Genomic DNA, 27,901 nt, shown 5'->3' with positions numbered 1-27,901 from the left:
CCTTTTCATAAATCGCTGGCTTCTAACACATGGGAGGCATGTTGAGTATCAATTCAATTCCTTTCCAAAGATGTTCCTCCTATTGCTTCCAAAGAACAGAAATAGTATCTTAGTGCTTCCGCATATATTTTTTGACTGATTTTAGCAAAACCTATGCATTAGGACAAAAATTATTTGACTGCTTTATTTCAAGCAGAAGGCTACTGCATCAACGCTTACATTGATATTAGTTGGGAATAACATTCACTCTTTCAAAAAACGGTAGCAATAAGTAAAGGGGTACCAACAAAACCAGATATCCTCTATTAGGCACTCAGCACCAGTTACACAACACACAGGCTGAGAAGCGGTACCTGCCTCCACCCTCTAGTAACACAATTTTGCATAATTCTGTGATGGCTCTCATCATATGTTTAGCATCTCTGTGCAGTGCATCCTTTTGGATTGCCATTTCCAAAGCACATGGAGATCCAGGAGGACTTTGTGACCATTTCCCTTCACTCCTTTCCCTTTAACAATATACTCATTAGGTGGGGAGCTTCTAACGGCCCACACCCAGCCTACAGCCTGCTCTCCTCTATACTCTTTCCTCCAATACAGAGGAGAAGACACAGGGCGCATACATTATTCTGGCAAGCCCCGCTCCCCCTCCCCAAGGGACCCACAGCTTTGCTCCTATTGATGATGGGAAATATTTCAGCTATACATCAAAACTGCATCCTCTCCTTTTTGAAGGGTGTATATCTGCACAGCTCATGGGATAGGTACATATTGGGATGTGCCATGACTAACATGCATCTGTCACATGACCCAAACATATCCATTTCTGTCACAGTTCAGAAATTACCATTTCCACTGCATGACAGACACTTGCAGGTACCTCATGGAGGAGAGGGAGGTGCAAGGTAACCCTAGCAATAGCTTTCATGCCCTTAATAGCAGCCTTGCTGGAGGTCTACACTGCAGATGCGATGGCTCTCTTAAAGGTTCTGTGAAGCCTACTGCATTTTCACTAACCAATCTGTTCAAACCCCAGTTTCAGAACTCTGCAATGGAGACAAATTTGCCTCCCACACCTTCCTGTATAACTGTGCTCTAGAGATGATCTCTCTTTTCCAGCTACCTAAGACAAATGATAGAAACCACGCAGGTTGTGACACTGAAGACTGGAATAACCATAGCACTATTAAAGTATACTGTAGAAATCAACGCTTGCACCAGGGAGCCTCAACTAGGTGCATTATAATGTGGATTGGGTTTTTCCACTTCCACTTTCCATCCCCATACTTTCTGACATTTTCTGGCTGATCCTTACTTTGCCTACATTTTCAGAATTTTTCAAGATGAAGCCAGGGAACTGTTCTGCTACTATGCTCATTCATTAATTCCCTTCCCAAAGCCACGTTCATACCTGGAACAAAAATGTCTCTTTTTCCTCTCAATAAAAATAAACAACTTAAATTCTGCTTTGTAAGCAAATTATTGTATACCTCAAGCAACCTCCCATAACCTCAGAGAAAACTCATTGACCAATATTGCTCAGGGCTTGAAAACACGGTCAATAAATGCTTTAGTAGTGTTTACAAGAATAAGGGCATTTCTGAGCTATTGGCTCCATACTAACTTTATATAATGTTGCTTGCAACTGGTCAGAGCAGGATTTTCTGAAGTGTTGGTGCAAAACCTAGTTCAGCACCCACAGACTTCAGAAAACGCAAAGGACAAAGCCAAGCCTTGCTGAAAACCCCAAACCTTCTGCTCATCCTGAATTGCAAGATTCAAGGTGCAAGATACAAAAGTCAAGTACAAGAAAACGCCCACATATTAAGAGATACTGCTGAGACTTGCCTAAAGACTAAATCCCTCAAACTGACACTTCTTCATCAGAATACAAGGTACGTGACTATAAATAACATTAATGCAAACACATCTAAAAGAAAACCATTGTTCTAAGAGAGAGAGAGACTTTGTCATTCAGAAGAGCAAGTTGAAAGACTACTTTGAGAATCAGGAACCTGTCCGAGATGCCTCGGAACACAGCCAGTTTATGTCTGACTGACAAGTTTACTCATTTCCCAGCACCCCCCAAAGAACACACCTACGTGTGCAGATGCATAGAATCCATGCAATATTATCTCAAAAATAACCAGAAAGTTGTCATCCCTTTTACTGATGTTTTAACTTATGCAAAGGACAAACCAGCAAGCTGACTCTCCACACCAAGGAGCCGTTCAAGCATCCAAATCAGCCTAGAGCCTTGTTTTTGAAGACAGAACACAAAACTGTTCCAAAGTGTTCAGACCCTCTGGTCGTACCTCTGATGTGCTGGTGTTTCCCATGTCTATCACTTCACATTATCTTATACTGCCTTCCACTCTCATTACTTCTGCTTTCGCCCAACAGTCACAGCAGATGCCCAAAACAGATCATATACTTGATGATTCAAGACAATTACCATTAGCAAATACACAGCATAAGGGTGATAATAAAAGATAACCTTCACACACTTAAAATTCAGCTGAAATTAAAATGCCATTCACAAGCATAAACATAACCCTCCCCAGATGTTATATGCTGATCTTAGGAAACTAAGGTGATTTCACATTCTAAGATTTAAACAACAACGTTTTTGTTGACTCCATTTGCAAGTACAGAGCACAAGTATATCAAAGGGGGAATGAGAGCCTTAATTTTTTCCTCTAGTCAGATAGTGATTTCCTAATGCTGGTCAGTGAAAGCAGACTGAATTAGAGATCTTTGACTCATTCAGACAAAGAAGTTGTACATTCATGATCTGAGGAACCAGTAACAATCAACTTTGTTCTCTGATACACTATGCTAACACTTCTGGGGCACGTGCCCAAAAAATACTGCAATAGAATGAGTCAGGACCATTCCAATCACTTGGGGTCTCCACCAGAATTCATTAACACCAGGAGGATGGGGAATCTCCTGCAGTGAGTTTTGGATCAGACCAGAGCTTTAAGAGCTCCAAGGCAAGCTCTGCGGAGGAGATAACCTTCTGTGTTCTTACACAGAACACACCATGTCTTAACCTCAACCACCATGTTGGAGCCATCTCTTCTATATCTGTCTATTTGCTCTAGGATTCCTAGCAGTGAGTATTTTAATATGAAGGCCAGCTTCTACTCAGCATTCATATTACCATGTTTTCATAACAATACTCCATAGTATAGTATACGTATAAGTATTTGACACTTCACCTTTTACTCCTGTATCCAACACCCCTTTACACATCTCAGCTACCACAAGGTGGCAAAGTATTGTTTATCCTATACAAATTATTTTCCTACAGACATGTAACAAAGCTGCAGCAAAACTAGAAATACAATACAGACCTCTGAGATTTCAGTTTCAGGCACTAGAAACATGTCCTGCCTCATCTCGTCACATTCCTAAACTGCTGTACCATAAAACTGGATCTTATTTAGCCTAAGAAATCAGTTTCCCATTGTGACCTAAGGCATAAATTTAAAAGCATATATTTTATATCAGTACAAATGCTGGATGTAGATGTCCAAGTACAGAAATACCTCCTTAGTGCAGCCTGTGCTGTGTGTAAAGGAAATTAATCTAAAAGAATCCACTGTTCTAAAGAGGGTGACAGGATCCACCTTCAGAGGAGCAGAAGAAAGTAAGCTCTATTTCTCTCTTTTAAAAAGGGTTTCCCTGCATAGGTACATTATTAGCCTGTCATTATCAAATTATTTGACAATCAATGACTGATCTACACATGTCAAATCCACGATAAATGTCCACCCACCACTGAACAAGAGCAGGATTTTAGAAAATAGAAGTGAGAACAAAACTGTTGGATCATTTGGCTTGTTACCAGCCCCACATTTTTTTTTCCTTCTACCCTAAAGAAACCAGTTTCAAGTGACTGAGCTAACAGCTCAGCTTTACTTTCTCAAGTACACCTGACATGAGCTGAATCACTAAATCCTTTGCCAAACTCAGAAGCATCCCCTGTGGCATGTTTTTATATTACAAAGCAATAGTTATACTAATACAAAACCCAAAATACATTAGAACAGACCAAAGTAACCGCCTCCCTTATAAGCTGTTTTTTAATACTGAAAAATTATCAAAACAATTTAGAATCAAAACTGGACTGTTTTAAATTAGTAATTTGGAAAAAACAACCAACCAACCAACAAAATCAAACCCACCCACCAAACAAATTCAGGTGATAGTCTTCTAGTTCTGGCACCTTATGCTAAAACTAAACAGATTTTTATAAGTATTAAAGTGTTTTCTTCTTTCACCCTTCTCATCCCCTTTCTTTCTCCTCTTTTTTGTCCTAGAAAAGACTAAGCAATTCCAACAGCAAACCCCAAGTAATTTTTAACCTCTGCTTTCAAATAAACATGGAGCACAGTTAAAAGTTACACTGATTTCAGAAAACCCTTATTTTCACTTAAATATTTTCCTGTCAGAAAACAGTAGCCTAAAAATTTTTCTTTCAGAAAATTGAGGCGGCTATTACTTACTACCCGTGTGCCTATAAAGGACACAAAACACACACAACATCCAAGCACTTCAGTCCCATTATAGAATCACTGCTCCTGCTGCTAACTCCCAAGGGATCCCTTTCTGACCTCCCAGGTTTACTCTGCAGTGATTACGTGTGTGGTGACCGACCAAAGACTGCATGTCCAAGCCTCCACTTCAAGCCTACGTACCAAACGCATTTGCTCTGCAGCTAATTACGGCTCCCCAGCAGACAGCGAACTGCCAGGGCTGCCGCGGTAACTGATCCCAAACCCAAAGCCCTCGCATGCTTGAGCGATGAGCTTGGTACGAACGCCTGGACACAGGGCACAGGGGAAGCCCGCAATGCCAGGCACGCTGGCATGGCATCCCAGAGCCCCGCTACCCGTCCCTGGGGCGCCTTCAAGGATTATTACAGCAGATAAGACACATCACTGCCCCAAAGTCAAGTGAGCTCTAGCCTGTGCGATCTACATTTCTTGCACAAGCAAATAAAGGACAGAGAAAAGTCTGAAACCTACAAACGTTTCAGACAGACACCTCTAGAGAGGGTCAGAATTGAGCTTTTTTGCCGCACATTAAGCAGGTGAGCATGCCGATTTTGGTCCTTCTGCAGCTGGTGACTGATCAGCCAAAGCAGGAGCAACTGCCACACACTTCCACTCTCTCATTCACACCTTCATTCTTGACCGTCCCCTAAAAGGACACGGGCCAGGCCAAAGCAGCCCCCACTGTGCTGCGTCACCCCGGGACCCCGGCGCGCTGCTCAGAGGAACAGGCATCGAGAAACCCACCAGATCCCAAGGGAAGCTGTTTGAAGGAAAAGACTGGATGGAACTTACGAAAAACACGAAGAAGTCGCACAACATTTGCTGAATGCCATCAGTAAGCTGAGGTGTGAACCCAGGACCAACCGTCCCTGATGGCTTTGGGCACAAACAAGGCCGGACCGAGCAGCGTGCAACACGGAAGGGTGTACTTCTGAAACTCCTGCCTCCCGCAGCCCCGGGGCCTGCGCAGGGGGGGGTGACAGCTGCTCACCCAGGAGGTGATGCGGGGAGCTGCCTCCTCCCCTGGCTGACAGCTGCGGGACAGCTGGCACACAGAGCCCGGGGTGGAAACACCGTTAAACACGCTGTCGGGCGGGATGACCGAGGGTACACCGCCACCCGAGCACCGCCGACAGACCCGCCCCGCAGCCACCACACTGACCTGCGGGGCGGGACCCCACCGCCCGGCTCCCGTCCCCACGACTCGTCCTCGACGCTGAGGGGCGGCCCTGCGGGCTCCCCAGAGCCTGCCCCGGCCAGGAGAGCTCCACAGCTGCGCTGCTTCAGCCTCTCAGCTCGGAGGCGGGCGGGACGCAGAGCGGGAACAGCGTGAAAGCGGCTCAGAAGCCGGCGGGCGGCACAGGGGAAGCGACGGACGCACGAAGAGAGAAACGTGGAGGCGGCGGCCGGCGCCGAGCAGGGGAGAGGAGCCCCCGGCCCCGCGGAGGGCTTCGGGCGCCACCGGCTGAGGGGGGGCGGCGCCCACTTACCGCCGGGCGCGGCCCGTCCGCGTCCGCCGGGCTCCCTCCGGCGCTGCCTTGGCGCGCAGGGTCCCTGCCGGGCCGCCCGTGCCGGGAGGAGGCTGAGGGGCTGCTCCCCCGGAGCCGTGCCGGCCGCCCGCCCCTGGGCGTGCGGGAGGGAGGAAGGGAGGGAGGGGCTGCCGGGCTCCGGCCCCGCCGCGGGCAGCCTCCGCGCCCCCTCGCGGACCGCGGCGCCCGGGGCGGCCCCGGGAGGGGGGTCCCGAGTGTGTGTGGGGCAGGGGGCGGGTTGTCCCGCCCAGCTGCCGCGGGCCCCGGTGATGGAACGGGGCTCGGCTCCGGCCGGAGCCCGCGGGGGCAGGTGCGGGGCGGGGGGGACGCGGCCCCAGGGTCGAGCCAGAGCCCCCTGCTCCGGGAAGAGAAGAGGAAATAACCCCTGGCCCGGCGCGGGCAGGTGCGTCCCGAGCCCGGCGGCGGCTCCCCACGGCCCAAACAAAGGCTTTAGTCCCTGGGGCGGAGGCCGGGACCCCGCGGGGCAGAGCCCGCCCCTGCCCCGAGCGGCTCCTCAGCCGCTGCCCGGAGCGGAGACCGAGGGACGACACAGAAAACCGCGCTCCACCCGGCCCCGGCGGCGGCGCCCGGCTCCTCGCCCCCAGCGCTGCGGGCGCCCCCGGGCTCGGGCGTCGGCCCGGGCTCCTGGGGCTGAAGGGGAGCGCCCGGGGAGCTGCTCCGGGCAGAGCGGAGGAGGAAGACACCCGGGCAGCACCGCCGAGCAGGCACGGGTCGCTTGCCAGGCACCGGCCCCTGCTGCCGCTTCTGCCTAACAACTGGGGCAAAGTTCAGTGAAGAGATGATCCCGTCCCGGCTCTCGGCAGCAATCCTACACCACCGAAACTCCTTCTTCAGTCCAGAAATGAAAAGGCCCCGCATCTCAAACACTGTCCTCACTTGTTTATGTCAGTTGAGCTCCATTCCATCAGTGGTCAAGCTGAGTTACTCTGCAATGAGAAGAGAAAGTTTCAAGGATACCTGGACAAATGTAACAGCTGCCTGACAAGGCTTCAGCAATACTTTTTTGATAGGAATGTGTTGCCTGTGGGCAGCCTACAGGGCAAATAACCCGAGCACCTGGCATCCCACCAAAGCAACAGCCCTGCATTCCCACCTTTGAGAGGCAGAGATGCTCGGCTGTCACAACACCTTACAGACCATCATAGCTCTCCCCAGCCGATTGGGGAATAGCTCAGAGGTAGGGCCTGATTTCTTCCACTTTAGTAGATTCAGGATATATGAAAACAATACCAAGGAAATAAGGCTGAGGAGGTGAATTCATTAGAGGCACTTCATTTGCATAAGCCTTGTTCTGTATTCTATACAAACCTAAATACAAGCCTATATTGTTCATTGTGTGGTTTGAAACTCAACATTACCCAGTAAAATTCTGTTGTTTCAAGAAACCACTGTGATAGAATGGCACGTTTCCAATCCTCGCTGTGGCTCTCAAAAATGCATTAATATGCACTACTACAACAAACATTTGCAATACTGTTTTCCAAGTTGTCCTAGACCAAGTGTTGACTACCAACAATGACATCCTTCATCTGTTTAATCTCCTGTCTTAAAGACATTCCCAAGACCTGTAAAACTAGATTTTTCTCCCCTTTATTTGGCAGACAGTAATTGCAATAAACACTGTTTAGTCTGTTTAAATTTCTTCTGTGCAAGTTAATAGATGACATTTGTTAATGAGGAATGATGTGGTATTCTTCACACCTTCAAAATCAAACATAAATGCCAGGCTGCCTTCACTTCCAATTCTTTACACACCTAAGATAATGCAAAGCTATGACAATTATCATACATAAATAGGCAGGCTGCTTCCACTGCAATAAGTTGCAAAGATAGATTAATTTTAAAATTATTTTATACTAGGCAAGTGCCCAAAGGCAGTGCTTTTTTATTATCACAGTTAGGAAGAAACTTGGCTTCAGACTTGTTCCAAGTCAAGAGGACTGAACTGTGTCCCTGATCGCCTGCCCTGGCAATGGTGTTCACAGCCCAGGAGTTCCACCCAGCTCTCCCAGTTCCAAAATGAAAGTGGCTGCATCTGATATTGCACAGGGTGGAGGACAGGAAACAGAGGAGCAATAGCAAAGGTTTCAAAGGGCAGTGGTAAAATTCAGAGCCCTTTCAAAGGGAAATAAAGGTATTTCATTCCTCACCTTTAGTTCTACAATGTGATATGGTCATGTGAAAGTCACAGCAATCCTCCTGCAAAATTCTGAGAGAAAAGGGCACACAAGGAAGGCCACCTCTTTTGTTTGCTGCTAGCTGCAAGGAAGGGGACAAAACAGCATGGTTTGCTGAGAGGCCACAACTGCTTTTCAAATCAGGACGAATTCTCCCTAGCCCGTGAATAACCCCAATGTGAGATGAATAGCTGCTGGCCAGCCCTGCAAGGTCTCAAGAAAAGCAAGTGTAGATTGAATCTCATCCCTGATGCCATGTCCATAGGGTTTGCAAGACAAAATACAGGTTCTGCATAAGTGAGATACTGTTCTTCCATGATTCTTTAATTGTTCACCCTTAAAACACTAACTCAGACTTCTTTGTAACATCTTTGGCAATCAGGGCAGAAGCCTTTAAGTGAATACAGGACAAGAGCAAGAAAGAAAATACAAAGCTGAGTAGTGTTTGAAGCAGGCCGCACAAACAAACACTGCAGCATCTGCTAGCCATGCATTTACCAGTCTCCTTTAGGGAGCAATAAAGAAGGAGGCCCATACCTTATGTTCCGAAGGGGGAGTCCCAGGCTTAAATACCAGAAAAATACCATCTGCATTTATAAAAAGTTAAATAGCTTATTTCACAGTTTAATCACCAATCAGTTCATCAACTCAAACCTGAAGTCTTAAGAGGCAGCTCACTGCGAAAAGGTAACTGTTGTACACACAAAAGGTGTGCCTCATTTGAAACACATAGGCAGGATGCAATCACTCAAGGCTAGGAGTACCTTAATTAAGGCCAAAGTCATCTTAATTTACCAGGTATATTTTAGTGTTGAATGTTTTAATTACTTCTCTTTATAACATCCCAGACTAATTTAGGGTAGAGAATACATAGTTTTCTTATTTAATAACTATTTGAATTTTTAATATCGCATTCAGTATATAGTCGGGAGTTTTGCTCTCTAGTCTACTCCTCTGAAAAGCTAGCACTGTAGATGGGTATAACTGTAGAGAAGTATGGCTTTCACAGCATAGTATCATGATAAAAATACCACTCTACTAACTTCCTTGTGATTGAACCTTTTACCTTCTTTTCCAGGGGGGAAACTTCCAAGGCAGAGCACACCCTTCCTTTGCATTATCTGAGCGAATATACTTCATGTGTGGGAATTCTTAAAGCTTCAGCACTACGTGGACTCTGCTTCCAGTGAGGTCAAGGAGCTGCAGATAAGGAAGCTATGTTTAGCACTTCTGAGAACCCTGCAGAATGAACACCTGATATATTGTAATACCAGCAGACTTCAGTGTGTTCCCTGAATCTCTGAAGCACCCAGAACAGAGTGAGACTCTGCAGGTATTTGGTCTCAGTTCAGAGTAGGCAAGCTGCATTTGTCCTCTCCAAATTAAATACGTTATTCCCGAGAAACACATTAATGACATACATCAGCTATATGCATCAGCCACACTCGCATCCTTGTTGCAGTTCCACTGGGAACAGATGGCTCAAGCTCAGTCCCAAGGAGGAAACAGGAGCTTCAGCTGTTCTTTAACAGGCCCCAGCAGCTGCTAGGGCAACACAACCTACCCAAACTAAGTATGTCAAGTGTCCAAGTGAGGACATTGCTCCCTATGCACTCTCTTCCCAGAATTTTCTGTTTATTTCTTCAAATTAAGTTTTCAGTATACAGGACAGGAGGTCCTTAGGCCATAGTCATGTTCTGCCTCAACTGCTGCTCTCTATCCTGTTTTGCAACCCCTTTGAACAGATTTCCAACTGTGCCAATATCTACTCTTAACAGCTTGCCATCCTGCAGCAGAGCCAGAAGACAGGAACTGTGCACTATTCACCTCTACTATAAAAGATCTGCTTGGATGTGCAATTAAAGTGATCTAGCTCTTATTTTTCCTCCCTCACAAATATTTAGTTGTTAAGTTTTATATCTGAAGTAGCTGAGATACTTGATAGCCTCTTTAAGCGAATCAAGGTAACTCCAAAATGCAAAGATCATATCTGACAGACAGATGTTGAGGCTAGATTTCCAAATTAATTCAGTAGTTCTTCAAATTTTCAAAGCAGCTGAAATTATGCACTTGGCTACCAAAGGCTTTAGCAGAACATCAGTGCCCAAGCCTGCTAAAGAGGCTTGTGGTGTCAGGAGATATACAAATACATACGTTGCATAAGAAGTCTGTTCCCTCTGAACACTCATGCAAATTTGATCTCCTCTCCCAAGAAACTAAGGACACCAATCACAAGTTTACCCAGTCAGCATCACCTACATGCAACATGTCTATAGTTCACATCTTCATGCTTCAAAGCCAAATTTGCAAGTATGTTCCTCTATAGAGACTCTCTCAAATCACAGTATCACATAAAATCACCAGCTTTACTACTGGTTCATCCTGATGGCACCTGCAGTTATTTCCATCTGTTATGAAAAAAAAAAAAAACAACAAAAAACAAACCAGAGCAAGCTGTAAAGTAATAAACAATTTATTTTTTTCTTTACATCAATCTTTATGAAAATAACATCACTTACGTTTTGTGATTCAAATTTCTTGTACCGCATATTGCTGATTTCTAACATGGCACTTAAGGGAACATTCACTTAAACAGCTACACAATTTCATGAAATTGATTAATTTTCCATTTCTCAGTTAAGCATGACTGAACATACAACTCTGTCAAATTTAAGACCACTCATTCATTCCTGATGTCTTAAGGAAGAAAAAAAAAAAATCTTTCCCTTTCTGCTGAAGTATCTTACCATGTTTACAAAGACTGAGGGGAAGGGGAGAATCTCTCACAGAAGACACCTGAAGGGCAACAAAAATTCCTTTTTATTGATTACATAGCTGGCAAAAAAAACACCAAACAATCTGATAACACTGGATAATAACACTATCTGTACAGATGTACAGGTAAAGCTGAAATACTGTGCAGTTTTAATAGCTAAACATGTAGTGCACCAATTTTTTGTCTATTTAACAGAACAGAATGTTTTAAACAAGTAACCAGAAGTTTCACTGGGAAACCATGCATACGAGTATGAAAACAGAGGAATACTCTCCAAGATGCAACTTAGTGGTTTGGTTTACATCACATATATCGGGAACCAGGCATAAGGAACTCTTTTGCACATATGTGCATGTCCTCGAAGTTAAAAAATAGTCTTAGTAATCTTTATTTGCATTAACAGGTCACTTTTCTACTAAGTGGACTGGCATGAATGTTAAATCCTCACACGCTATTTCAGAAGTTTACCCCTAGATACAAACACTAGTTCAGTTTTTGCAGGCCACTGAGTCACACTGTATTTTTGCTTGGTTTCACTGGGTTTAAATGCTGCCTGTGTATCTTGCATGTCCCTAACTAGTCAATACTCTTCAAAGTTACCAGAGTAAACACCACTAGAAAACTGAGTCACCCAAAGACATTTGCAAAAGCAAGGCAAGCTTCCCCTGCCATTGCTTCCTGCTACATGCATCTCATTTTTTGTTCTATGCAGACTTCTAGTGGTCAGAGGTTAGATGTGTCTGCAATTTTTTGACCTTTTAACTAAGGCATCAGTAACAATGCTTAATAAAATGAAGGCAACAGTTCGCTGGGAACGTGAGCATAACACCATCAACTCATTTCATTTTTGCTAGCTAACAAAATAACCCAGAGACAACACAATTTCCATAAGCTTCCTAATATTCATGTATTAGGTTCACATAGTGGCATAAGAAACAGAGCTACTTAGCTTTACTGTACAGCTGGGTAACAACTTACATAATGAAACACAGCAACACATACACACACTAATTTAACCATCAGCACGACTGAAAAAAAAAAAAAAAAAAAGAAATGGTCCTGTAACATCACAGGTCATGTTTTGTCCACCAGACAACTTCCTGAACAGTTGCCCTAAAGTTAGTTTTATCTTCACAACCTACAGACTTCAATGAAATCAGTCTGAAAACATCTGAAGTCATAGGACTAGTTCATAGTGAGGACTCAAAACCAAGGAATAACAGACTTCTAGGAATAGGGTAGGTACATACTTCTAAATTCTTCATCTTAACATTTCAACCGTTGACACTGGAAGGAAGATCTTCAGCTTAGAAAGATTTCATTTAACACTTGAAAAAAGATTTTTAAAAAGTGGACATTACAGATTGATTTAGAGACCAGCTCTTTCAAAACCAAGACAGCGTAACTAGAAAATTAGAAAACCTGGTCCCATTTTTATATTCAAACACTGATTGTAAGTAAAAAAAAAAAAAAAAAGAATACAGTACATGCAATAATATGAAAAACCTGCCTAATAAACTCAAGTACACAAACAAGAGTAACTAGGGAATAAAAAAAGCCCAAACTACTGCTTACAATAGGTAGGGGATATTTTAGAAGACAAATAACATACAAATCAAGATGATCATACCATGTGTCCCTCATTGGCAAGGATTTGTTGGCTAATTAAAAATTATATGTCATATAAGAAGCATACATTTTATATCAAAAGTAGTCCTGTAAGTTACAACATTCACCACTGATTAAATGTTTCCCTTCCAGATAAATTGACTGATAATATGCTTATTTAGAGAAGGCTACAAATACATTCTCAGAAAAAAGTGCTGTGAAACAGAAGCAGTCTCCCTGCACACACTTAAGTTTTCTAAAACAATTACATGAGTGTAGCCAATAAAGAAGTCCTACTTGTTCTCAGAAAACCAAAAGAAAACACACAAAGTAGAAGCTGGATGCACTTGACCGTTCCCGACCACCAGTTTTGGTTTTTGTCAATTAACCACTTCCCCAGAGCCAAGTGATGTGCTGCCTAGTAGCCGAATGCTAGTTTTATCATGACACATCCAGACACAATGTTTAAGTCAGCCCAACACACTGAAGATCCAGAAAACTCAAGGAAGAACACTGCAAAAGTCCAGAGAAGAGCCAGCAAGAACGAAGCCTTCCTCATCCTCAGAACCGTTTAAGAGCACTGCTAGTCATCAAATGAGAAAGAATGGCCTCCAGTCACACTTCCGTAGTCAGAAACACTACAGTTAAACACCCCAAATGTTTCCTTACAGCTGTCTTGTAGGATGGGCATGCAACACTCACAGCAAAGCTGAGCACGTTAAGAGAATATTCAATTTTTGTGCTGGAAAAGGATCTTGAATTTCTGTGTGCATGCTGTGACCTTTAGGCTCCTTTGATTGATTGATAAATATTTGTTTTAGGAATCCTATCACTACTGCTATTGTACAATAGTTATACATTCATGCAAAAACAAGGCTATATTTCTTCTTAAAGATCAAGACTTCATCTTATTTTAAGCCCTAAATAGGAAGAAGCATTAAATTTAAAAAAAAAAAAAAACCAAAAACCTTCAACAGATACACAACTAATTAACTAGTAAAACATGGTACTCCTGTGACAAGCCCCATTCTTCTTCCATAACAGCTGGATTTTGGTTGTGGCTTTGAGACATTGCAATCAAAAGAGTGAATAGAAATAAAATTTACTAAACAAAATTTGATCTATAAACCCCCTTTGTCTTAATGCGATTCTTTATCAACATAGCTGCCCAAAAAAGCATAAATGATGTTTGATATCACTGTTTCAGTATACAATGAATGTTCAGTGACAAATATGTACTTATTTTACCTTTACTTTAAGTACATATATTCAAGTGTTCTGTCTGATGATCCATTTCATGTCGCTTCAGGAAAAGACAAAGGAATGTAAAAGTTCTTTCTATGCTTTATTCCATGCTTTCCTAGCCTGTGACCTCAAGAACGGCTAGTTTATTCAAGGACATGATGAAAGCCATTTATTGAACCAACCTGAAACCAAAAGATACGATGTCCTCCCACATTCAACGTGCACTACAAAAAAACATGATTATATCAAAAAAATGCAGAATGGCAATGAATGTATAGTAAACAGAGCGTGGACTTTTCTTACTACTGTTTCACATACAGGCACTAACAGTGTAGTGCGGGGAAACAACTGGCAATTCAGCTGATTGACTGAGACAGATATTAAGTGCTCTACATACAATTCCATGAACATAAATGTAAACAGAAGTGTTTGGCCTCCATACAAAGCAATATTTCTGAAAGTGCTGGGGTTTGGAAATCTGTCCTGCATATTTCCAAAAGCAACTAGTTTACATTCTGTTTGACAGGATTAATAAAGTGTTTTGGAGGTTAACTCACTTTGGTCATGATCCCAAAGAAAAGTTTATGCGGAGTAGTTTCAACTATCCTCCTCATCATCACTAATAAGGTCTCTCTTTTCTACACACGTCTCTCGTTCACGCAGGAAATCCTCACGAATGGCTTCTAGTTCAGTTAGTTCAAGACGCACTTTCTCCAGGTGATAAGTCCTCCGGTTCCTGATCTGACGTAATGGAAAAGGATTCAGGTCCCCAAAAGCAATAGCAGTCAGTTTCCTGGAAGATTACACAGTGTTACAAGACCATCATTCGTTTATATTTTTAAAAATCAGTTTTGAACTTCGTCCCTATCAGTATTTAGTATATGGCTGATACCTCTGGTCTCCATCACATACCTGACAGGTCTCTCATGTTATCACTATTGCAAGAAAGCTCCATAAAACACTCACCTTTAAAGTTATTTCAAGTGATAAAAGTGTTCTCAAATGCTCAACAGTTTGCAAAGCCACCAGCAAACTCTGTATAATGCTGTAGTGATTACAGCCTTGACAATACTGAACAGAAGATGTAAGCTTGGCTGATCAGAGCTTCACTGGCTAGGCTGAATACTTGGTACATCCAGTTACCCCATTATAGGTTGGGTAACTTCCTCCATATAACTCACTGAAACTCATCCAATCCCAGGACAGTCAGCTCCCAAGTTATCCAAGATAATGAAATGTAAGAGGCTAGATAAAGCCTGGGATAATACAAATACAGACAACAATAACACAAAACATGTATAAACCAAACTTGATGACACAGTGGGAAAGCTCTGCTCCAGCCAGCAGATTCTCAGAGATGGCTGAGCCAGTGTCAACTCAAGCTCATCAGATCACATAGCAAAGCCCCACAAGAGTATCCATCACCCTTCCAGCATCATGCTGCATCATACCATCAGTCACAGCAAAACTAATAACTGATCTGCCTAATCAGTCCAAAGACAGAGTTAACTGCATCATCACTGTTGACCTATAGCTAAAACATCTCATGATTTACTAAGGGAAAAAGGGGAACCAGAATTCAACTTATTCTAGCTTAATTATCAGATGAACCCAAATATTTAGAAAATTTATTTGGACACTTTATTTGAGACTAAGCTCTCCCTAGGTTTGTATTTTTGAGTGAACAAGAACTATTTCCAGCTATTTATAAACAGAATATATTCCAGCAGCTTCTCTACCTGTGCACAAATGCTATGGAACACAACTTTCATCTGTAGACAAACATAATTATGACATCCTATAAACTAGAGTATAACTATACACATGTCTGTAGAGAGTTTTCTCCTCTAGGGAGCTTAAACTTAGAAATTTTGTGCCAAGTAGTTTTCTAACCCGTTCAGGATGTCCATCAAGTCTACAAAAATAATCTTTCTGCATTTTTCCTCCACAAGATTACAACCTTTTGTCCACAGCAGGAAGGGCACATTCTACATGCTTTTGTATTGTTTAAATTTTGATGCTATAAAACTTGTACAAAAATGGTAGACTAAGAAAGCAGGTAGTTTGAACCATGCCTTATCAGTTCTAGCAGGCAAATTCATATCCCCTAGGTGGCACTACACCACTACTTTCAACTCTGACCTAATAGTCCTAAGAAAACAGATTTCCAGACCAGCACAGAGTGTATTTGTATTGTAAACGTCCTTGATGCGCTGAATTCTGTCCTCACCTGAACTCACCATCTGCCAAAGATACCCAATTAGCTCATTCTGTTAACACGAAAATGAGATTTCTTCCAGCAATATTAGAACTCTTTAAAATAGGTTATTTCAGCACCAGAAAGTTTAGTCAGGAGAGCCAAGATATTTCTGTTACATAATTGGAAAAGGAAGGGAAAGGCAAATCTGCAGCTCCAATTAAATATGAAAAATTTGTTCAAATTAGGTAAGAGCAAAAAGATTTTTTTTTTTAAATTCCCCTCCCCCCCCTTCTTTTGCAATCTTTAGTTTCTGGTGATACTGCTGTGGTACTACTGGTACTACATATTACACATTTGACTATAAGCTATAAAATAGCCTATTTATCAATTATAAAATATCTACAGGTTTGTTCTATTTATTGTTTTCTGTTAAGTACATACTTCTCTGTCACCTCCAGATTTGGAATCAGAGTCAGCATTTATTTTGGTCATAAACAGCTGAGTACAACCACCGTCCAGCATTTTTCAAATTGAAGGGGGGAATGCTAAAATACAAAGCACCACGCAACTCCCCCTCAAGAGTTTTTGGAGAGGTTTCAGCAGAGGAAACAACATCTGTTATCAAGACTTTTATCATTTAAATCAGTTGCAGAACATTCTCCCTGCATTAGTCCCAGCAATTCTTCTTAAGCACAGAGTAAGATTATTCAGTTTTAACTTCTCTCCAGTCAAAACTGAAACACAGGAAGTAAAAATAACAAATAGCTCTTGCAGCAGGAGCCAAAGTATAAGCAAAAATTCATATGGAATTTATTATGATAAAAACAAACACATCTGATTCCAACATATGATTTTGTACTCAAAGTCAGTGAGTTTCAATATCTGTGCAAAACATTTTCAGACATTAAACCATTCACAATATGACTTTTCTTTTTCAGATTAATCTGCTGCTCTACAGTCTTGAAACTATGAACCTAAACAAAATTAGACCCCAATTTACAAACTGTAATTCCTACGCATGGACTGCAGAACAGAAGAGTATCTAATTTTTATTTATTCTCTGCTACAAACTATAACTGAAAATCAACTGGAGTTACATGGCATTAGCCTATGCATTAATGAAGCATAAGAGATCTAAACCTAGTGGGTCATAGCTCACATTTTTAATACTTGAGCCAGGACATGGGTTTTTTAATCATAAAACATTTTATAATGTAAGTTGTATCCACAGTGCAGGGGGACACTTCGCCTATGGTTGAAACTCTTAAGTATTGCTATTATGATACAACGGCTAAACAAGACCAACCTGGAAAAGTAATCTCTACCATAAAAATTTCAATTAAGAATTCATCACTTAATACTTCTGTCTCCACTAGATAAAACTACTCATGAGAAATCTTAGTAGTTAGTTTCATCTGTAGTTGCTTTATATCTAGATTAAAATCTGGATTAAAAAAAACCAAACACGACAGCCTTCTTCCATGCTCAGTTACAAGTCTTTCAATCATACGCAAGTTTGAGTTACCCACCTAGCATCAAGTATAGTGCGTGTGAAATATCGAAGGTACTTGAAAATCGACATCGAATCTTGCAGTTTTAAGATCTCCTCCTCTTTGTATTTAAAAAGCGCCAGGGCAAATCGGAATATTACCTGATAAAAAACACATACAATGTTTGGTTCTTTATAAGAACAGAATGCCCTGATTCTCATTATCATCTATTATAAACTCAAAGGAAAAACTGCATTTGAGCTATCTAATCACACCTCTATCTCCCTTCCCTGCCACTCCCTGCCCCATCTCCCATTTCCAAAAGCTGCCAAAACTTCTCTTGTGACCTGTAACCAAGACAAGGTGTTCTGTGGTTCCATCCGGATAGAACCCAAAACTGGGTTTATAGCATACAAATTCTTTGAATTTTAAGATCCTAATTCAATTCTATAACAAAGACTGCTGGGCCTGTTGAATGCATTTATTACGTTACTTTAAGTTTGGTGGGGTTTTTTTAAACAGAATTTTTTCCAATGCCTTGAATTTTCCCAACACACTGGGGGACTGATGCCAAAAGGAATCTGTGATACCAGTTTGTCAATAAGCTTTGGCATGAGCTGAAAGAAGCATTATTTCCCTTTGTTCTGAAAAGGCTTCAGTAAATTCTGAACTTTGTCAGTCTGTACCTGGCTGCCTTCATTAAATACCATGATGCTTAAAACGGATTTCAACGAGCACACAACCAAAATATCACTCTGTGTTAGAGTTCTCAGATGACGCCAACAAGAAATCTAACTAATGCAGTTTTTGTCTACTTATAACTCTCCTGTTCTTTGTAAATGCCTACAACATCTGCTTTAGTGTTATTATTGTGTTTGAATCCAAAGACTTTTTCCTGCACCAAGTTTATTTCACTGCAATTCAATAAGTATGAAACAAACGAAAATTCTTTCACCCCATCCCTTACTTTGAGATAGGAGCCCAGATCATCATTGTTTGTCAGTTGTACTTTAAACCTCTGCAGAAGTAAAACAAAGTTGCTGCAGAGACAAGCTAAACATTAGCACTTTGTTACAACTAATTTTTATATCTTCTCAATACTTCAAATTCTGCCTCCTTCACTTAAGCTTTCTTCTTTACAAGAGCAGCTCTCATTCTGATATAATTACTTAACACTGATTGACAGCTGCACATAGGAGTAAACAGCACTGCCTATGGCTTTATTTTTTAAAGGTAAGAAAAAAGGTGGTGAAAGGAAAATACTTAGCATTTAGAACTCTTCCATGTAACTCAATCTTTTAACTTGTAGAACACAGATAAAATGGAAAATGTTTTGACTGGTTATTTATGCACATTTCCTCCCTTTTTTTCCTACCAGTGATTTTAACTGACAGGATTCTTGAGATCTTTCTCCACCTTGCACTCAGTTACACCATAGTATTTTGTTACCAGGTAACAACTGAAAAAACACAGCTCATTCAGTTCACCTTTGGTCCCTCATATAGGAAGGAGTCCCAGATTTTAAAGAGGATGTCGCTAACCACACTGTCCACAAATACCACAAGAAACCAGTTGAAAGTTATAAGAGTATAGTCAACTTTATATTGTTCAAAATGAGCATGCAGTCGTGGAAGCTTCTCACTCATTAAATCCTTGAATACTCGCTGATCAACCTAAAGAGATGACAAATAAGACATTATTGCTCTTAAATTTCCAACACATAGGTCATTCAAAGTAGGGCTTTGCCAATCTGTAAGTGCGAGTTTTTCAAGAGCTAACCAGGAAACCTAGGACTGTCTAAGTTAACACTTCTAAGCTATATCCACCCAAAACATATGTGGCAACCCCAATGCACACCACCCTTGCTGACACAACCTTTTGTTTCTCAGTGCACCCTCAGCCTCACAGGGTTCCTCACACGCAGTGGTTGTGTTCCTACTACAGCTCCCTAGCACTGCACTCCTGCAAGAGAACCAGAGCAGAGGACAAACCGGGGGAAGACTTGGAGGGAGGAGGCAGCACCTAACAGAGCATCACCTGGAAGCAGAGGAGTGCTACAGCATATACTGTTCTCAGTAATGCAAAACACATTCTCACCCCCATGCTCCCAGAGAGCCCATAACTGCCCCGCCCCCCCCAGTTTTGAGGAAAAAAAATGATAAATAAGCTCAGTCAATGGTGCGAAGCTAATAATCAGAAGAGGGGTTAATGACTGGAGCTCCAAGAAGGTCACTAAACTTGTATTTCAGTGTTATACTCGGAGTCCTTGTCCAAACAAGAGCCCTGGTGCCTGGAACTCACCTCTGTCAACTCAACACATCCCCCAGAAAGGCTATCAGACAGTTTTTCACGAAAGTTTGACCGGTTGCAGTTTACAGGACCAGGCTTTATTTTGGCGGAGCACATACCTGAGATCCTAGCAGTGTCTTAGTATAATAATCACGAGGCATGAAAACTTCCACTATTGTTACTAGACACCAAAAAGCATCTTCCTGTTCCAAGTACAGAAGTGCAATCGCTACCAATCTGAAAACAGGGTTTATTTGGAGAAAAAGATTATTATCACTAAATGTATTAAGAACAATACATTTTTCTTTTCATACATGTTTTCATACAACTTTGCATACATGTTTCTGTTCAGCAGAGATAAATATATTAACACAAGAGCACTAAACAGCAAAATTGTTAATGAGGTTTAAGATGGGGCAGTAAGATGCCTTCTCAGCCATGCCAAGTATTTTTATTCAGTTAAATGAGAAAACAGAGAAAGGCAATAAAGTGATTTGCTGGAAGCCATTTTTCCAGGAACTAGGGCAAAATAATTAGAAGTTTCCAAGGCCTAAATATACTACTCTGATTCCCAGACTTCTGTCTTTCATTACTGAATAGGAAAGAGAACAGATAGTTCTTGCATTTCACACAAATTTCTTCTAAGTTTAGAAAAAATCCTTTCTAGCAAGTTTATATCCATTAAGATAAATATAAGTAACACTTTCTTCTTTATCTACCATTGTCTTCTAAGGAAAAGAAAAAGCCCTAAAATTTTCAAAGACTAAACTTGTTCTAAGAATTTCTTGAAGTAGAAAAAAAAAACATCAAAACACCAAACAGCAGCAGCATTCCTGGTTTTCCTGTTTCCAATGAGCATTATGAAAGAAAAAAAACAAGAATGAATTCACATTACTGATAGCTGTTTGACTATGAAAGGTTACCTCCAATATATTCTTCCAGGTAAACTTGTTTTATTTCTGTATGCAAGAGGAGCTGTAACAACATGAACTGCTTCTGATGTTACACAGCTTAATAAGGTGATCCCACTTTAAAAGTTCGAAAGGATTAAAACATGGAATAAGTATCTAATTTGCTTTTAACTTCTGCAGGTATATCCAAATGCAGAATTATTTACAGTAAAACCAGAAATGCCCAAGGAGAAGATAATGCTGCACAGAAATTTCAAATTTAGCAAAAGCATTTCTAACACCTTCTAGTCACCAGAGATAGGTTGCTCCAAGATTGCAACAGCTATGTTTCTTCAGACATGTCTTGTTGCCAGTGACAATATTAATGTATGATTTACCTACAGAACATAACCACTAGTGATGAATACTCAGGAAAAGAATACTTCTTATTACTACATTATTCACTACCTCTACTATTGCTACCACCACCACCTCACTACTACATTATTCACTGCCTCTATTCTTCTACTTCTTCAGTGCAGTTTCAAATGATAAAGCTGCTCTAGTTCAAAAGTATTTTACCCTATTCTAGTACCTAAATTAGTGCACAAATTGACATCTATAGTAATATATCAGGGGGATGAGGCAGGCTCTTAAGACTAACACACCTGCTTCAAATAACACCTTGCTTTACTACAGATCTCAAAGTACCAAAACTATTTTGGCAAATGCCAATCGCAATGACTTCAATATTTTCTCAGTACTGTAACATGAGAATCATCCTTAAATTGATTACTGCAGTTCTGAGTGAAGACATCCTGAGGGAAATGCTGAAATGTGTGGCCTTAACAGTACAAAAAGCTTTAAAGCATTTATTTCTGCTTGTTTAAAAAAGGTAAAGAGACTAACAAGTTCTTGCACACAAAAGCAAAAAGATCCCCTACAACTGAAGACAATGTAAAACTACATTTGAGTAGCCCATTTCTGACATGGGTTAATTCCAGTTCCAGTTCTTTTGCAAAGATGATTTTACAGGTTTCACAACCCAGGTCTTCTGCTTTCTTATTGTTTTAAAAAAAATGCGATAGTTATTTGTTTATTAAAACATTATAAATTGTGAACATACAATCTATAAGGCAAATTGCTGTCCAAAAGCATGTTGCTATACACATGATTTGAAGGGCTCATTAAATGTTTCATTGCATAGTTAAAACTCAAGATTTGCAAATTCTTACCTGTTAAGCCCTTGGCAATATCCTATATCAGGATTTCTCCATGAAAATGCCAGCAGCACATTTCGCAGCTTCTGGATCCCTTCTGATGTTGGAGAGGAATAATGTTTGTTGTTTGGCAAAGTTCTCAAGAGATCCAACTCAATTTGTTTAGATGCAGGATTTTGTTTTTCCAGAGCATTGTGAAGCAAGGTTTGGAAGTACCCAGGAATAGTACTGTCCTTGAATTTTTTAACATGGAGATTGACACACCATTTCCATATCTTGGAACGATGTTCATGGGGAATTCCAGATCGAATAAGATTCTTTAGTTCTACACAGCGCATCATCTCTCTATTCATTGTGCTTGCAAGATAGTTTTCCCATTTTACTCCTGTGGAGATCTCTCGATTCTCACTGAGAGAAAGTGATCTCAGGTCCAAAGCTCGTGATTTTGCTACTAGTTTCTCCTCATCATCATCCTCTGGGACTGTCTGAAAACCATATATATCATATTCACTGAAATGGAGGGGGAAAAAAGAAAAATGACTTAAAAATGTGTTCAGTAGCCTTGAAGCTCTCAAGTTCCCATCCTAAAGTTGCTTCAAATACCCCTCAAGCCAGTCCCCCCAGTTTTCAAGTTTTAACAATTATGTTTGTGCCCATATTCCAATATATATATATATTACTACATAGATTGATTTAATTAATAATATGGTCAAGTTCTAATGAACCCATCTCTTCACTAGCTCACCTTCAGCAGCTATATGGCAACATTTGAGTCTAAGTTTTATACTGTATCATAAATAAAACAACAAATGTATTTATACAGCCAGAATTATTTCATCATGATACTGTTATTCACAAAGGGAAATACATTAAAAAACCCAAATCCTGCAAATATATCTCCACTGTCTGTTTGCCAGTTTAGAACTGGGCCCACTGACCACGATACACAGACGTTTATTTTAATAGGACCAAATTACCTGACCAGGTGTGGTTTGAAAAATGCTTGTTCTGGTTGTTCACTAGTTTCTGCTTTCAAGGCATCTTCCAGTAACTGTGTGATGACCTCACGAGCAGGACTCTGCTCCTCAGAACAAACAGGAGTTTTCATTTCTTGAAGCAAGATCAAATATTTACTTTCTATCTGACAGAGTTTGGCTTCCAAGCTAGTATACTGCAGAAAACAATATTTAATATTGTAAGTCTTCAGAAACTTACTCTGTACTACACTACTTTTAAAATCCGATTCAGTATTATTCTATTAGTTTATGTTGCTTAGAAACCTGTATGTCAAGAAGTCAGCTTTACTTTCCCATTTTTTGTAGCACCAGAAAACATAAAGCAACCCTTATACACGAAAAACAAAAATTATATATGCATTTTATTACATTACTGTAAAATTCTGTACATAAAGTACTTGGGAAAGAAACCTCAGATGCTTGTGGGTTTTTACAGCAAGTATTTTAAGGCAGAAGAGTAGACCAGAGATTTTTCTACCACATGTATTTTTACATGCGGAAAATCTGAGCAAGCTTTAATTATCATTACATTGTATGAAGTACAGCTCAACCATTTTGTGCTTCTAAAGTAACAGCTTTAGTCTATGCATGTTTGAACAAAAAGAACTTAAATGGCATTTTAAAGATACGAGTTAGCATGTAAGAATTATAAACACACACCTCTATGCTGAAAATACAGCATTTTAGACCTGGCCCCTGTGTGCATCATTTCCAAAAAACCCAAAAGCAAACCCTACCAAACAATAGCTTCAGGTTCAGGTCTTGCTTTAGCTATGGATGTGTGCATTTTTCCTAGCCCCAGGCAATGGAAATCATCATTATTTACCTGCAACTTTTCTACACTCAAATTCATCTATACAGAAACACACTTCACATTCACCACACCATAGTCATTCTTCATGCTCAGGAAAAAGCTCTACTCAGTGACATGCAACATCTTGCACATCCTATCTTTTGAATACTTCAAGAAAATTATTACAGCCTTAATTCTAAGGAAACAATGTTTCAGAAATACACATGCCTATGTTCATACGTTATAAAAAAGTTCCACTGGTTAACACGATGTTAAAGTAAATTACTTATTTCAATAATCCATTCAGAAAAATTAGCCTGTAAGGACTGGGTTTGGGGGGATTTTTTTTTGTTAAGCTATCACACCTAATACATTTAAGCTGTTCCATTTCCATTCCACAGTTACATTTCCTGTGTAGATTTACAACTGAATTTTTGAAGACTGCTTTAGACATTGCCAAAATGAGAACATGCTGTGTTAGTCTGACCTTTGCCTGCCATTCTCTCTCTCTTGCTTCTGCATTTCTTCGTAGAGCAGAAAGTTCCAAAATCTCCTTATTTAAAAATTTATTCTGGGTCTTATAACCCTGAAGATTGTCCTGTTGATAAAAAAAGCAAACTGGATTTTTAATTAAAATATCTTACAAACAGCAAATGCCTACCAAGAAAGTATATCTTAGAATACAGCACAAGCAGTTACTAACAGGATCTAATCAATAAAAATATCAGAATAAAATCAAGTAGTATTCTTAGTCTTCACATAAGTCAAGCACACATGCCAAATACGAGCACAGAGGTGTACTGGGCAGTGCTATGCCTCACGTGCATCCCTCCCAGTGCTACACTCCTGGCAGAAGGCAGCTTGTTGCTGCTGCGGGAAGGAGAACAGAAACACACACGCTGAACACATCAGAGAAGTCATGGTGCTGCACATCAGCCAGAAACACGTAACATGCAATACAAGAAGGTGGGGAAAATGCCCCTTGAGTTTTGGTTACCCTCACCAGTCCTCATTTAAACTACAAGTTTGATGTCTGCCTCCATACAAAAATAAAAATCCTTACCAATAAGTTTCCTTGCCTAATCCACTGAGCTCCAGGCTACAATTATTACCTCTGAAACCTGAGGTTGTGGGATGAGGGAATGTTGGTACCCTCCCAACAATTACAATACTCCCATGCTCCACAGCATCTACAAGCTTTGGTCTGCTTTCTCTTAAGACCATTGATTTCTAATTTCAATTTTCTAAAATTTCCCAGGCTCACATCTAGGAAAGAAAGTTATGAATGTTTATACATATTTTAAATGACTTGCTTGTATTCCAAATCCCTTGGAATGTTAATCAATTTGGAAATAGTATTTATCCAAAGGCAAGAAAGCATGTTTAGAGCAAACTGGGTAACTGCAGTAACTCCGTTAAGAACTTCTGACACATTCCCTGAGGTAGGTTAGGGGGAAAAAAAAAACCATACTCTGATAACATCAAGAGCAGCATTAGTAAAACAGGTTCTTATACTCCTCCCTCCCTTTTTCTCCTGGGAGCTTCCCTTTATCATTCCACATACTCTTTGTTTCCTCAATTTTGATATTTAAAAAAAAAAAAACCAAAAAAAAGCAGCAAGCTTTCTGGTTGGTTTCCATGATGCTTATATTTTCCTCTTACCCTTACTTTTTCCTGTTCCTTTGATTATTTCTCACATCACTCCTCCTCCACACCAATGATTAAATAACAGAAAGTATGGGACACTCTACTATAGATGTACAGACCAGCTCAAAGTATAAAAGTCCTGTTTAGATTGCCACATAACAGTTCAAAGTGTAGATTCCAAGCAGAGAAAGCCTCAGTTGATGAGTATCTTGGAGAACTGCTGTAGTGATCTCCTCAAACAGTATAGCAGACTAGAAAGTAGTTTTTATAGGGAGTAGAAATTCCCCTATCCATCAAGACAGAGACATTGCTCTTACTTTTAGTCTGTCCAGTTCCTGTAGTTCCTTATTAGTACAGGTGACCATAGAAGAATTCACTGCTCCACTTTGAGAGGCTGTATTGTCCTCACACTCGCTGAGTTGACGAGAGAGTTTCATGATCACTTCGTCTTTAGCTTGAATAGTCTCCATCAGCATACCCAGCCGCTCATTGAGTTCTCCAACTTTACATTTCAGATTCTTTACCTCCTGCTGGAGACTATCTTTTTCCAGATTTAACTTTTCAAGCTGGTTGTTGAGACCCAAAATCTGGTCATCTTTTTGGTGCAACAGCTCTAATTTGTCTTTGGGAACCCCCTCACAAAGACGGCTTGCAAAATACTTATCATACTGGGAAGATCGGACTGTTTGCTGCAGAAGTCGCACAAGTTCCTGAAAATTTAAGAAAAAAAAAAAAGGATTGTAATGAATTTTTAAGTTTCTAAGTTATGACTCAGAAATCTAATGTCAAGCAAAAGAAAGCTTTGGAATGGGCTTTGCATGTGAATCATCAATCAGCTTATAGAAGACTTCATGGTGGTGTTTTAAGGAAAAAAGGAAACACATGACAAGATTTCTAGCAGGCTAACAACTTACAAAGACTGGCCTATATGGATGGCTTAAATATCTTTCACTGAGCTAAGGATCCTGCCTAGAAAGGCTACAACACATTTGGGAAGAGCAGTTGACAGCTGTGGCCCAGCAGTTACTTGGAAACTAAAAAAAGGCTTACTTGTAAGAAGCCCTGTTGTAAGAAGATAAATAGGAAGAGGGCTTAAACCTAAAAAACAACAGGTAAACATTACAGAATGGAAAAGGGAAAGATAACTAATTGCTCTCTTTCCTAACAGATGCAGAGAAAATGACAAGAGAAAAAAAAAAATACATGCTGCTTTGCTGAAAAGGAAGTCTTTGGAGGGTGGTTTAGAAAATCTTGCCACAGAATCAGCCAAGGAATTAACTGACTCACCATAAGGGAGAGAAGGAGTTACTGTCTTTTTTGCAAAGACCACAGAATCAAAGGCTCTGAACTAGAACTTTTGAAAACACATCCATCTAACAATTCTACCATTTTCATTTTCTACTCTCTCACACTAAAAAAGGAGAACTATCTTTGCTCATGTGCTTGAATAGATCCAGGGCAATTACAACATTTATTGACTTCCACAAAATACCTATGTCTTTTACTCGGGGAATCATGGGCACACACACATAAGAGAAACTGATTTTTAAGGCAAATACACTGAAAGTAAAACCCTACTTGAATCTTTGCTGGAATGAGATCCTACAAGAAGTGAAGGCTGTTACACGCAAATTAGTCAAAGTGAAATTTAAAAGAAAAGAAATACTGTAAAAGGAAGAGTTTGCCTTAGCTACTACCAGAAGCTCTTTGAAAGCCAAACTGTGAAAAAAAAAAAAAAAACAACAAAAAACAAACAAACAAAATGCAACAAAAACCACAACAACAAAAACCATCCAACAAACCCAAAACACACACCAAAATGAAAAACCACGCACAAGAAGATATTCCAGATCAACAATAAACACCAGGAAAGCAAGAACAGCAGACTGCTCACTTACAAGTCTCACTAATCTGGATTATTACCTTTGCTGTTTGCCATGTCTGGTTAATGGTTTAACCCTGTGGAACTGGGGAAGGCCAGTTCAACCCTAGAAGAATTTGTCAATACTTGTCAATGAACTCAGATTTGTTAATTTTTAATTTTTTTAAATAGCTCTCTGACACTAATTAAGAATACAAAGACAGAAATAGGAATTGTTTTTTTGGAATTCCTGAGAACTTGAGAGTTCAATAATATATCTGAAAGTTTACAGACTTTGCAAGTCATAGAGATATGCCTAGAATGAGACACCGATTTTGAGTGTTGCAAAGCTCTAACAGAACTGGGTTTGTTTCCCCACAACAAAAAAAGTGAACAAGAAAGGGCTGGGTCTACAGTGTCAAAGATCAAGCTATAGTCTTCAGAGAGGTCTGGGAAGAAACCCTTGGATCTTGAAGAAAAGGTTTTGAGAAACTAGATTTTCTTCTTCCTTCCTTCACTGTACTTTGACATTTTTCAGGTATTATCTTAATGCTACTGTGTCCCGGTTTCGGCT

The 27,901-nt window shown here is 40.5% G+C and overlaps 1 protein-coding gene across 8 annotated transcripts in view; it reads right to left on the bottom strand.

Moving 5' to 3' along the window:
* Positions 1-9,408: 9,408 nt before the first annotated feature.
* TBC1D2B (TBC1 domain family member 2B) overlaps positions 9,409-27,901 on the bottom strand; it is a 40,680-nt gene continuing 22,187 nt past the window's right edge. Inside the window, exons 6-16 of one of the 8 annotated variants that reach the window (XR_012624899.1) lie at positions 25,784-26,176; positions 24,307-24,417; positions 22,988-23,181; positions 22,026-22,520; positions 20,020-20,137; positions 19,099-19,284; positions 17,651-17,772; positions 14,479-14,714; positions 14,104-14,145; positions 10,552-10,700; positions 9,409-9,492 (exon numbers count right to left, since the gene is read on the bottom strand). Coding sequence is in view for 4 of the 8 variants with exons in the window: in XM_074837730.1 (XP_074693831.1) it covers positions 14,519-14,714; positions 17,651-17,772; positions 19,099-19,284; positions 20,020-20,137; positions 22,026-22,520; positions 22,988-23,181; positions 24,307-24,417; positions 25,784-26,176 (1,815 nt within the window). In the remaining 4 variants the exon portion in view is untranslated. Of the gene's footprint in view, positions 9,493-10,551; positions 10,701-10,749; positions 14,715-17,650; positions 17,773-19,098; positions 19,285-20,019; positions 20,138-22,025; positions 22,521-22,987; positions 23,182-24,306; positions 24,418-25,783; positions 26,177-27,901 lie in introns of those variants that run through there. The other 7 variants (XR_012624900.1, XR_012624902.1, XR_012624901.1 and 4 more) reach the window with 7 other exon arrangements.

Source organism: Strix aluco, chromosome 12 (assembly GCF_031877795.1).
Source record: "Strix aluco isolate bStrAlu1 chromosome 12, bStrAlu1.hap1, whole genome shotgun sequence".
Classification (NCBI taxonomy): domain Eukaryota; kingdom Metazoa; phylum Chordata; class Aves; order Strigiformes; family Strigidae; genus Strix; species Strix aluco.
The sequence above is the reverse complement of the archived record's forward strand: the minus strand, read 5'-3'. Positions and strand labels throughout refer to the sequence as shown.